The sequence below is a fragment of the Somniosus microcephalus genome, chromosome 3 (assembly GCF_052327205.1).
Source record: "Somniosus microcephalus isolate GS21.2 chromosome 3, FLI_Smic_1.0, whole genome shotgun sequence".
NCBI classification, from domain to species: Eukaryota; Metazoa; Chordata; class Chondrichthyes; order Squaliformes; family Somniosidae; genus Somniosus; species Somniosus microcephalus.
The window spans coordinates 312,249,564-312,261,879 of record NC_140989.1 but is presented as its reverse complement, the minus strand read 5'-3'; the positions used below and the strand labels follow the sequence as shown (position 1 = coordinate 312,261,879).

General features: G+C 46.3%; 1 protein-coding gene across 19 annotated transcripts in view; it reads left to right on the top strand.

The window, feature by feature from the left end:
* LOC147122149 (nardilysin-like) overlaps nucleotides 1-12,316 on the top strand; it is a 135,305-nt gene that overhangs the window by 23,931 nt on the left and 99,058 nt on the right. For 10 of the 19 annotated variants that reach the window (XR_015077691.1, XR_015077693.1, XR_015077690.1 and 7 more), the window contains exon 1: nucleotides 11,210-11,663. The exons of 1 other annotated variant lie outside the window; for it this stretch is intronic. Coding sequence is in view for 9 of the 18 variants with exons in the window: in XM_085982939.1 (XP_085839065.1) it covers nucleotides 11,494-11,663 (170 nt within the window). In the remaining 9 variants the exon portion in view is untranslated. Of the gene's footprint in view, nucleotides 1-11,209; nucleotides 11,664-12,316 lie in introns of those variants that run through there. 8 more of the 19 variants (XM_085982941.1, XM_085982940.1, XM_085982934.1 and 5 more) reach the window with 5 other exon arrangements.

The window sequence follows — 12,316 nt, the reverse complement described above, 5'->3', positions numbered from 1 at the left end:
CTGCTGTTGTTCGACCTCATCTAATATCCAGAAGGGAAGGAAATAAATGGCTCCCATGCTTCTGGTAGATGCCTCAGTTGAGGAATCGCTCAGTGAAGGTGGTGAGAGGGGTTTCCCAGGAGGTCACACTGGAGATGGGTGTCAAGCTCCAAACTTCCACAGCTGTGGTTATGCCTTCTAAAAGTTCCCCCAGACCTGAGACAACAAAGTCCTGCCACCTGCAAATGATGGCTGATCAAATCTCTTTAATGGTTGACCTGCAGCTGATAGTCAGCAATCCAATTGTGCTCCTGCCAGGTTTCACTGTCGTGCTTCCCACCAGGCATGTTTCACGTGGGAAAAGGGTTAAAATCATAATGGCTATAGTAATCTGGGATGTTATGATTAAGGTTATCCACCAGGTGGTGCTGTAGCCAATGCTGCTGCTAAGGTCAGGGGATTGCTTCCTGTTAAGGTCAGCAAAGGTGGAATGCCAGGATGCAGGCCTGATGTTTGTTAATCTGTTTAATAAAATACTCGTACTAGTTCTAAGATATCGCCTCTTCGAGTTCCTTGTTTCACTACATGGATTTATCACATTTGGCGATGAGGTAAAAAGGACCTGGAATAAAGATGCCAGGACGTTTAAACAACAAAATCACGAGCTAAAGTTAGCTACCAGTTGGAAGAGAGCATGGCTGCCATGGTAGGAACGGTTTCCACTTTTGATATTCAAGCACAAACCTGGGAGGAATACTGTGAAGTGTTGGGTTATTTTTGCAAAGCAAATGAAGTAAATGATGCCGGAAAAAGGAAAGCCATTCTGCTTAGTTCAGTGGGAAGCCAAACCTACAGTTTGATGAAGAATCTGCTCAGTCCTGAAAAGCCTGGAGACAAATCATTTGTTGAATTAGTGGCCTTGCTAAAAGAACATTTCAACCCTAAGCCTAGTGAGATGGTAGTGGTTCAAGTTTAATTCAAGGAATAGAAAAGAGGAAGAGAGCGTAATGGACTATGTAGCGGTGTTGCGTAAATTAGCACAAGATTGCAATTATGGGAACAACCTGAAGGAAATGCTGTGAGATAGGCTAGTTTGCGGAATTATGGACGACCGAATGCAGCGGAGATTATTATCCGAGACTGGGCTTACTTATGAAAAAGCATTGGAACTTGCTCTAGCCATAGAGACAGCGAACCGAGATGTAAAAGAAATACAGGGTTCGGACAGGGCTAATGCTAAGCAAGTTGCAAGTCAGGTTATTGTGCACAAGTTAAATATGCATCAGAAACCACAACTTGAGCATGTGAAGGCATGTTACAGATGCAAGGGCGATCACTTGGCGAGTGAATGCAGGTTTCTGGAGGAAAAGTGCCACAAGTGTGGGAAACAAGGACACATAAAACGAGCATGCAGGGCAAAATCACCTGTGGAGGAATCCAAACCAAAAGGGGGAGGAAAGCAAAACCAAGGAAGAGAAGTGAAAAAACATGGAGCACACCACATCAGCGGGGAAGCTGAGGAAGAAGAGGACATGTTCATAATGTATAGCATGTTAGAGAACATTCCAAAAGTGGCTCCTATCACATTGCAACTGACAGTAAATGACTCTAAGGTGAACTTTGAAGTTGATACAGGGTGCAGTGTAACCATAATGAACAGGGCAGAGTACTCAAAATTGTGGAACCGTGCAAAAGTTCCAGAGTTAAAGTCTTGCTCTCTGCATCTTAAAACATATACAGGTGAACGAGTAGCGACATTAGGTGCAGCTAATGTAACTGTGCAACACAGGGACACAGTGGAACAGCTACCTGTAGTTATAGTATCGGGTACCAGACCAAACCTGTTAGGTCGGGGCTGGATAAAAGAACTTAAATTAGACTGGGGAGCAGTAAATCAAATAGATGAGGGCAAACAGTTGACTTTGCAAGAAGTGTTGAGTGAACATGAGAATGTGTTCAAGGAGGAACTTGGCACATTTAATGGCCCCCCAGCTAAGATTTATGTAGACAAGGAGGCACCGCCAAGGTTTTTTAAACAACGACCTGTGCCTTATGCCATGAAACCAAAGGTAGAGGGTGAGCTTGACCGTCTATTGAGAGAGAACATACTGGAGCCAGTGCAATGTTCAGAATGGGCAGCTCCCATAGTACCTGTTTTAAAATCAGACAATTCGGTAAGACTCTGTGGAGATTATAAATTGACAGTAAATCGGGTGTCCAAACTAGAGCAGTATCCTATTCCCAAAACAGAGGATCTCTTTGCAAACCTGGCTGGAGGGAAGAAATTCACAAAGTTGGATATGAGTCATGCATACTTGCAGATTACACTGGATGATGAATCAAAGAAGTATGTTACCATAAATACACACAAGGGCTTGTTTACATATAACCGCTTACCGTTTGGTGTCTCATCTAGTCCAGCTATCTTCCAGAGGACAATCGAAGGTGTGCTGCAAGGGATTCCACATGTTTCCATCTATCTGGATGACATTCTGGTGATGGGAAGAACCGACCAGGAGCATCTGAGCACTCAGAGAGGTACTACAGAGATTGGAGAGGGCAGGGTTACGACTCAAGAGGAGTAAGTGCATTTTCCTGGGGAATGAGGCAGTGTTCCTGGGACACAGAGTGGACACCACCGGGCTCCATCCAATCAAGGAGAAGGTACAATCACTGCAGGACGCCCCTGCGCCTACCAATGTGGCTGAGTTAAAAGCTTACCTGGGACTGTTGAACTATTATAACAGGTTTTTACCAAACTTGTCAACAGTGTTAGCACCTCTTCACAAACTACTGCGCAAGGAGACACAGTGGCAGTGGGGAGAGGAGCAGAGGGTTTCATTTGAACAGTCCAAGAAACTGATGCTGTCGTCGGAGGTGCTGGTTCACTCCAATGCAGAGAAAGACATCATTCTCTCTTGTGATGCTTCACCTTACGGGCTGGGGGCAGTTCTTTCACACCGCATGGAAGATGGAACTGAAAGACCAATAGGGTTTATGTCCCGAACTCTAACACCAGCGAAAAAAAACTATTCCCAGTTAGACAAAGAGGGGTTAGCAGTAATGTTTGGGTTACAGAGGTTCCACAAGTATATATATGGCAGGAAGTTCACCATATGCACCGATCATAAACCTCTTCTCTCTCTTTTCAATGAAATGAAAGCAGTTCCACAGATGGTGTCACCCCGGATCCAGAGGTGGGCAGTGACGTTGAGGGCATATGAGTATGTCATCGTCTACAAGGTGGGCAAGTACCATGGGAACACAGATGCCTTGAGCCGTCTTCCACTGCCAGGCACACCTATCCGTGCAGCTCCAGAGGACATAGTTTTGATGTTGGAGGACACTGACACTGCACTTGTGATTGCAGAGCAAGTAAGAACATGGACAGGTAAAGATCCAGTACTGTCTAGAGTTCGAGAATATGTGGTGAGGGGATGGCCACAGCATCCGGAAGGGACTGACTTCACACCCTACAGTGTCAGGAAAACAGCTGAGTGTGCAGGATGGTTGCGTGTTGTGGGGAGCACGAGTGATTATTCCACAGTCAGCAGGACAGTCTATCCTAGAGCAATTACATCAGTGTCATCCTGGGGTCTCGCATATGAAAGCCTTGGCTAGGAGTTACTTGTGGTGGCCAAAGCTAGATGAGGAGATAGAAAATCTAGTCAAGACATGCAGCACTTGTCAGGTACACAGGAAGGTGCCAGCAGCGGCTCCTCTCCACCCCTGGGAGTGGCCGGATAAACCATGGAGAAGATTGCACTTAGATTATTCGGGTCCATTCATGGGGAAGATGTTCCTCATAATCATTGATGCACATTCCAAATGGATGGATGTTTATCCTGTAAATTCGGCTTCCGCCACTACTACTATAGACTGCCTGCGTCGGAGCTTCAGTAATCAAGAGCTACCGGAGATCGTGGTGAGTGACAATGCCACTTGTTTTGTGAGTACAGAGACAAAAGAGTTCTTGAGAAAAAATGGCATAGTGCAAGTGACCTTGGCTCCATGTCATCCGTCCTCAAATGGACTTGCGGAGAGAGCCGTACAAACATTTAAAGAGATGATGAAAAAAAGTGCAGAAGGGAGTTTAGCAGCCAAAGTGTCACGGGTTCTGTTCAGCTACAGAATAACACCTCAATCCACCACAGGACTCTCTCCTGCTGAGATGTTATTAGGTCGTAGATTACGCTCCACTCTTGACCTTGTCCACCCAGACCTAAAAAGGAAAATGGAAAACAGACAAAACAAACAAAAAGAGAACCATGACAAAAGAACAAAGAGCCAAAGTTTTGGAGAAGGAGATGCGGTCCTTACCAGGAATTTCAGTTATGGACCAAAGTGGATTCCTGGCTTCATAGACTCAATGGGGAAAAATTGGGTGAGTAGCGCCACCTGTTAGCACCTAAAGAGGCAGTCAGTGGCTGTAGCGCCACTGGCTGCACCTCCCGCGATATTCAGCAGGGGCGCTAATGGTGGAGTTAGACATTTGCGCTGCGCCGCCACCGATGACGTCATCGGTGTGCGCAGCGCCCCATTTGCGCCCCGTTTGCATTATTTGGTAGCGAACGCCGTAGTTGCGCCGTTCGCTACCCACGCCTGGTTCACGGGGCCTTACTGTGCCGGCAGAGGCGCAAGTTAAGGCGGAGGTACGGGGCGGCCGCTTTTTCGGCGGCCGCCTGCCAGCACCTCCGTCCCCGGCCTCCTGGTCCCCCCCCCCCGCGGCATTGCCGGCTGTTTCCCGAGAGCCCGGCACTTCTCTTTGGTGCCGGGCTCTTTTGCCGGCACTCGCGATCGGGGCTCGTGCTGTTGCCGGCCCCTCCCCCTTAACAGTGGGAGGAAGGCCTGCAGTATCGCAGCGTGCCTTGCCGCAGCGTGTGGCGCTGCGGCACGTAGCGCTGTGAAATTCACTTTCAGCGCCCTAAGAGGGACGCGGAGCACCTCGTGCCGCGCCCCCTCTCCCTCTAGGGGCATTTCAACTGAATTTGCGGCGATTGCTAATGCGGCGATCGCGGCACAAATTCCAGCGCCCAGGCGAACTTTGCGCCACTTGGGCGCCTCAGGCCAATTTCTAGGCCAATGACAGGTCCAGTATCATACAAGGTCATGTTGGGAGATGGTAGGGTAGTACGCAGACATGTAGATCAGATACTTCCCAGACAAGGGGAAATTGAAATAAAGGTTCCAGTTGCAATGACTGAGGACAGGGTTGCCCCCAGTTATCGAATTGCATCTGTGGTGCCACCACCAGGGACAGAGACAATTCCACACAAACCTATTCGTGAAGAGGAAACCATCGTTGGAGAGTCAGATACTCTGAGCACTGCTCAGGAGCAGCTGGTGGCTTCACCACAACGAAGCAGGGACTTTACTGTTAGACGTTCACAAAGGGCTCGCAAGCCACCAGAGAGATTGATACTGACTTGTTAGATTCATCAAGTATGGAACATGGTGAATGGAGACTTCTTATGTGACCCTTAGGAATGGTTGTTTGTTGAGAAATTCATACTGAAATCTTAAGTGGGGAGGGATATAGTAATCTGGGATGTTATGTTTAAGGTTATCCACCAGGTGGTGCTGTAGCCAATGCTGCTGCTGAGGTCAGGGGATTGCTTCCTGTTAAGGTCAGCAAAGGTGGAATGCCAGGATGCAGGCCTGATGTTTGTTACTCTGTTTGTTTAATAAAATACTCGTACTAGTTCTAAGATATCGCCTCTTCGAGTCCCTTGTTTCACTACATGGATTTATCACAATGGCCATTCAAAATGGCATTATAGAGACAATTTAGTGCTTGTTAAGGGCCTTAACGGCCTATCCCGCTTCTTGGAGGCAGGACGGAGACGGGACCATCAGACACGAATTTTTGAAAATTGCGTGGAGGCGGGATGGAGGCGTGGTCAGGCCTGCCCGCCAGTTTTTGCAATTTTATCCACCTGCACGCCTCCAATCCCGCCTCCACGGCCCAAGGAAAATCCTGCCCCATGTCTCCGACTATGCTGGGTTTGTCGCCACCTACTAGGCTCCCATGCACCCTTCCCGTCCCCCTGTAAAAACCGAGGCCGATGTCTCTGTAGCTATGGGTGGTGAGAGACAACAGCATTGGGGTTCAAATAAGTCACTGAGTTAGAAGCAGCAGCAAATGGGGACTTGAGCAGCAGATAGAAGCAGTAGCATCAGGACTCAGGTGGGTGGTCAGATTAGAGGAGTCCACTGTTTCTAAGGCATGGCATAAAGGGATGGTAACAATGGGCTATTCACAATATATATTAATGATCTGGACGAGGGAACTAGATGTAATATCTCCAAGTTTGCAGACGACACAAAGCTGGGTGGGCGTGTGTGCTGTGAGGAGGATGCCGAGAAACTCCAGTACGATTTGGACAGGTTGGGTGATTGGGCAGAAGCATGGCAGATGCAATATAATGTGGATAAATGCGAGGTTATCCACTTTGGTGTCAAAAACAAGAAGGCAGATTATTATCTGAATGGCAATAGATTGGGAGAAGGGGAAGTGCAACAAGACCTGGGCGTCCTTGTGCACCAGTCGCTGAAGGTAAGCATGCAGGTGCAGCAGGCGGTTAAGAAGGCAAATGGTATGTTGGCCTACGTAGCAAGAGGGTTTGAGTACAGGAACAAGGATGTCTTGCTGCAGTTGTACAGGGCCTTGGTGAGACCACATCTTGAGTATTGTGTGCAGTTTTGGTCGCCTTATCTGAGGAAGGATGTTCTTGCCATGGAAGGAGTGCAGCGAAGATTCACCAGGCTGGAATGACATATGAGGAGAGATTGGGTGGATTGGGCTTGTACTCGCTGGAGTTTAGAAGAATGAGAGGGGATCTCATTGAAACTTATAAAATTCTAACAGGACTAGACAGACTAGATGCAGGAAGGATGTTCCCGATGGCCGGGGAGTCCAGAACCAGGGGTCACAGTCTAAGGATAAGGGGTAAGCCATTTAGGACAGAGATGAGGAGGAATTTCTTCACCCAGAGAGTGGTGAACCTGTGGAATTCTCTACCACAGAAGGCAGTAGAGGCCAATTCATTAAATATATTCAAGAAGGAGTTGGATATATTTCTTAAGGCTAAAGGGATCAAGGGATATGGGGAGAAAGCAGGGACACGGTACTGAATTTGGATGATCAGCCATGATCGCATTGAATGGCGGAGCAGGCTCGAGGGGCCGAATGGCCTACTCCTGCTCCTATCTTCTATGTTTCTATCATACTGTATGCTGGAGGTGGGATCCAACAGTGTCTTAGTTGGTGGCTAATTCCGGGGTGAGGGGGAGGCAGGGTGCTGTCATTATCATGCTCAGCCTTTGTGAAACTGGTCTGTCAGTTGCTCCAAGGTGGGTTATTCCATTCCCACCCTAGAATAGATAAATGAGAGGTGCTAGTGACAAAAAGCACTCACCTCTGAGAAACCCAACGGTAGAAACAGCTGATCTGTCCATGTGTTTGCGAAAATGAAAAGAAATCTCAGGCAGCTCTACGGGCTTTTTCAGCAGGAGTGCACTGGATTGACATATAGTTCTGGCTCCAGGCAGTGCTGCTGTCCTTTAGTTGGGATCTGTCTCAGAAATCTACTGCAGGTCCTGACTGAAGGAGAGCTGAGCTGTTGGGAGAAGGTCCAGCATGTCAACCCAGGTGCTCCTGGTGAGAAACCCCATTGTAATGCCTCAGATATTTTTTTTAATTGCTACAAACCTGTGGCGGGTCAGCTGTTTCTACTGTGGGAAGAACTAAAAACTAGAGCTCTGTGGGTTGGATCAGGCCCGCTGGTTATAGATTGGATATTGCCATGCTGCTATAATTTGAAGAAAAAAAAACCAAAACCTACTTACAGGTAAATGGAATAGTCCAAATATCAGAAATAATTGTTTTAAAAAAAAAAAAAACATTTTTTATTCGTTCATGGAATGTGGGTGTCGCTGGCAAGGCCGGCATTTATTGCCCATCCCTAGTTGCCCTTGAGAAGGTGGTGGTGAGCTGCCTTCTTGAACCGCTGCGGTCCGTGTGGTGAAGGTGCTCCCACAGTGCTGTTAAGGAGGGAGTTCCAGGATTTTGACCCAGCGACAATGAAGGAACGTCAAAATATTTCCAAGTCAGGATGGCGTGTGACTTCAAATCAAATCAAATCAAATCAACTTTTATTGTCATTGTTAGTGCACAAGTGCAGTACAACGAAATGTAGGCTTGCGGCTCCCGAGAGTGTACAATTTGGATTAGGACACTTAAACATTTCAACATACATTTGTACATATATATTAGCATAAATATGACCATAATAAAGTGCATCGGCAGATGTGCAGGCTTTAGTGTTTATTTGTGGAGTTCAGTAGGATGACAGCCCTGGGAAAGAAGCTGTTCCTAAATCTGGTCGTACGGGTGCGAATGCATCTGTAGCGTCTTCCAGATGGTAGGAGGGCGAACAGACTGTGGCTGGGGTGGGTAGGGTCTTTGATGATGGTCCGTGCCCTCCGTAGGCAGCGTTTCTGATATATATGTTCTATGGTCGGTAGCCGGGTGCCGGTAATGCGTTGGGCAGTTTTGACTACCCGCTGCAGGGCTTTCCGGTCATGGGAGCTACAGCTGCCGTACCATACTGTGATACAGTTTGTCAGGATGCTCTCTTGGAGGGGAACTTGGAAGTGGTGGTGTTCCCATGCGCCTGCTGCCCTTGTCCTTCTTAGGGCACATTGTTCAAGGCTAGAGGTGTCAGCACTAAGGAAATATGATACATTTCTAGCTTGGGTATTTTTCACCAGCTGTTATCAATTTAAATTATTTTAATTGGCATAGAAAAAAAGTAAATAATCAGGGAAAAAATCATATAATTGAATTACATCATATTTACCATGAAATTTAAAATGAATGTGTAACTTTCAGTAGCACATTGAGAACAATATATTGAAAATAAAATTATAAAATTAAGAATCCATTATCACAAGCTCAGCGAGATAGGGGAGTACAGCTGTGAACATTTGAAAAAACATTTGGTCACTGTTCAAATAATGATCATGACATTTTTTCTGATGCCCCAAGATATTTTTTTAATTTGCAAGATTGCAGATCTATGAATATCAGGAGCATCGGGGAGATCTAAATATTGTTTTATGTACACTGGTTCACGTTTATTGTGCTCTGTTAATGAAAGCTGACACTGAAATAAGAGAGCTAAAACATGAGAGACAAACAATGACAGACAGCTTAGAGTGCAAAAAGACAAAAAGGAACATTGATGGACAGATAACAAAGAGAGCCAGGGAGAACCTGATGGCCACAAAACTAAAAGAGAAATATGATGCAATGTAGGAATGGATATTATGAAAGACAAGAGGAAAGATTGATATTGATATTAGCAAAAAATAGATTGTTTAAAGTTCATGGAAGTACATTTTCTAACATCTAAAAGATGGTAGTTTTGTGGGAATAAAACAAGGAAAAAGAAAACTTTTTTGGTCAAGGTCCATACTGAGATTGAAAAGAGAAGACAAAATAAATCAAAAAGTAGTGGCTAGGTCACGACAAGCTTGAGTTTTAAAAGTTTGTGGTTGTAGAGGGTGGGGAAAGACTGAGGATGTAAGGTATAAGAAAACATGGTTTAGATTAGGAAAGGGTGTAATAAGCCTTCATTTCAATACAGTGAGGATGCAGGGAAGAGGAAAAGCTTTGGAGGAACATGTAATTTAGAAAGAAGCAATGACAATAGTAAATTTGCATCACATAGGTTAAGTTGAGAGAAGGATTGTTGATCAGGTGAGAAACTTTATCTGATACTCTATGCAGGATTATGAGAGAGGTTCTAGAAGATCTTCCACAGATATGCAATCCTTATTCCAATCCTGGAGAGAATTTGCCTTTTGAGAGTTAAATGATTTTGTGTGTGAAATTCCATCACCATGTTAAAGAATTTCCAAATCTACACCGACCTGTACAGTTTCTGTTTGCCCAATAAGTAATGCACTATCTCTCCCCATAGGGACATATCCAAGTCCAGAGAACATAAATGCAGGTTGGCAGAGTCAAGTCTTAGAAACCCTCAAGTGTGCACAAGAGTGCTATTGGAGTTTAACTGGCTAAAATGGCGTAGGTTACCAGTAAAGGGCACTAGTAAGCTTCCTGCTGATTGTGCGGCTATAACTACCCAATCAATTGGGCCATTGGTTTGCAGTGTTATGTAGGGGTTGCAGGCACTTTCCTGCAACCTCCACCACCAAGGACAACAGCAGCAGTATCATGGGAACACCATCACCTTCAAATTCCCATTCTAGTCATACGCCTTCCTAATTTGGACATATATAGCCAGCATTCCTCCATTGTCGCTTCATTAATATCTTCGAATTCCCATCATTGTGGGAATGCCATTACTACAAAGACTGCAGTGGTTCAAGGAGAAGGCTTGGCACTACCTTCTCAAGGCAAGTGGGGATAGGCAATAAATGTGATGTTGCCAGCATCACCTAGATCCAGAGAACAAATATAAAAAGTCTCAGTTTCCTCATCAGCTATATGACGTGCATCTGTTTTGAGCATGGTGTCAAAACTTACACAGGGCAGCTTGCATTGTGCAAGCCACCTTGAAGTTTCAGACATCTAAGTCCAATGTCACATACATGGCTTACTGATCAAAGTCTTTATGTAGGAGTTTAAGCTAAGAGATGTGCCAACCACAGGATTATTTCCCTCTTCGGGCTACTCAGTGTCTTCTTTGTGCAGCCTGGAGCTCTCCTTCCTCCAAGCTGCTTCTTCTTCTAGCCAATCTCTTAGCTTGGTCATACATTTTGTACATGGGCCAAAGCAAGCTGTTCTGTGTGCACACCTAGGAGTTTTGACTCATGCATGGAAACTGTTTAGACATATGTCTTGGGGTATGCTAAACTCCGTTGAGAGAGGAAATCAGCCTGCTGCACAAGCGAGGAAATTGAGCTTCTCAGAGGCATCTTCAGCAACTGTGGTTTGCAACTGTACTTCTGGTGTTTCACATTGGGAAGTAAGCATCCAGTATTTTTTTTAAGTTAATATAGATGTTGACAGGGTTAAAAGAAGTAGGGTGGGATGATATGCTCGTGTGGAGCATAAACACTAGCACGCTGGTGATTCCACTGGGATACAATGTGCCGCCGCCGAGCGTGTCAACCGAATGTGACAGAATGATCGTTTTATACAAAAGCACCAATCAGAGTGCGGTGGGCGGGAGCAGCGGGTTTGGTGAGCGGCGAGGGGACGCACGGCGCGACGGGCAGGCAGGGTGACAGTGCTCCAATCAGACCGCACCAGGCCTCCCTCCCTCCCTCGGGCACCGCGGGGTTTTAATCTGTTTTTTTTAAAGAACCATTACGACGCGTCTGGTTACATTTTATAAAGGGTCTCTTGCAACATTTAAACCGTTTTGTAAATTTGAGCGGTTGGACGTTTGGAGCGAGGCCTTGAGCCGGGAGCGGCCGCCTCAGGAGCATCCTCCGGACCCGCCTGCGCTCAGTCTCTGTCCTCCACGGCGCGGCCTGGCCATGCCTGTGAGGAATAAATCTAAATCCTCGAGCAGAGACTCGGGCCAGAGTGTAGACACCGGCGCGGCTGCAGCGGACAGCTCGGACCATGCAGAGGAGGAATTTAAACCCGAGAAAAACCGAAGCGATCCGGACATTGTCAAATCTCCCAGTGACCCCAAAGAGTACAGGTACAGTGAGCCTGCCCAACTGCGTCAATTCAAGGAGGGAGAAGTTGGCTGCGGTGGCCTATAGGGGTCTCGGGGTGTCAGCCAGTGGCTCAGTTGTTGGCACCCTCACCTCCGAGTCAGAAGGTTGTGGGTTCAAGTCCCACTCCAGAGACTTGAGCACAAAATCTAGGCTGACACTCCAGTGCAGTGCTGCGCTGTCAGAGGTGCCGTCTTTCGGATGAGACGTTAAACCGAGGCCCGTCTGCTCTCGGGTGGACGTAAAAGATCCCATGACACTGTTTCGAAAAGCAGTGGAGTTATCCATAATATTTATCTCTCCATCAACATCACTATAACAGATTATCTAGTCATTATCTCATTGCTGTTTGTGGGAGCTTGCTGTGTGCAAATTGGCTGCCTTGTTTCCTACATTACAACAGTGACTACACTTCAAAAAAAATATTTAAATGCAAGTATTTCTTTTGTTACTCTTCTCCAGAAGGGTGGGATATTTTGAATGAGAAAAAAAAATGCAATCAATTTTTTTGTTGATTAAAAAGTATCTGTGGAGCAAATTACATCCCTAAACATTCGTGTTGGGGAGTGGGAGGTGTAATGTAGTACTAGACCAGGAGTGAGATATGACCTCTGGGGGGGCACCCTACCCTACCCTA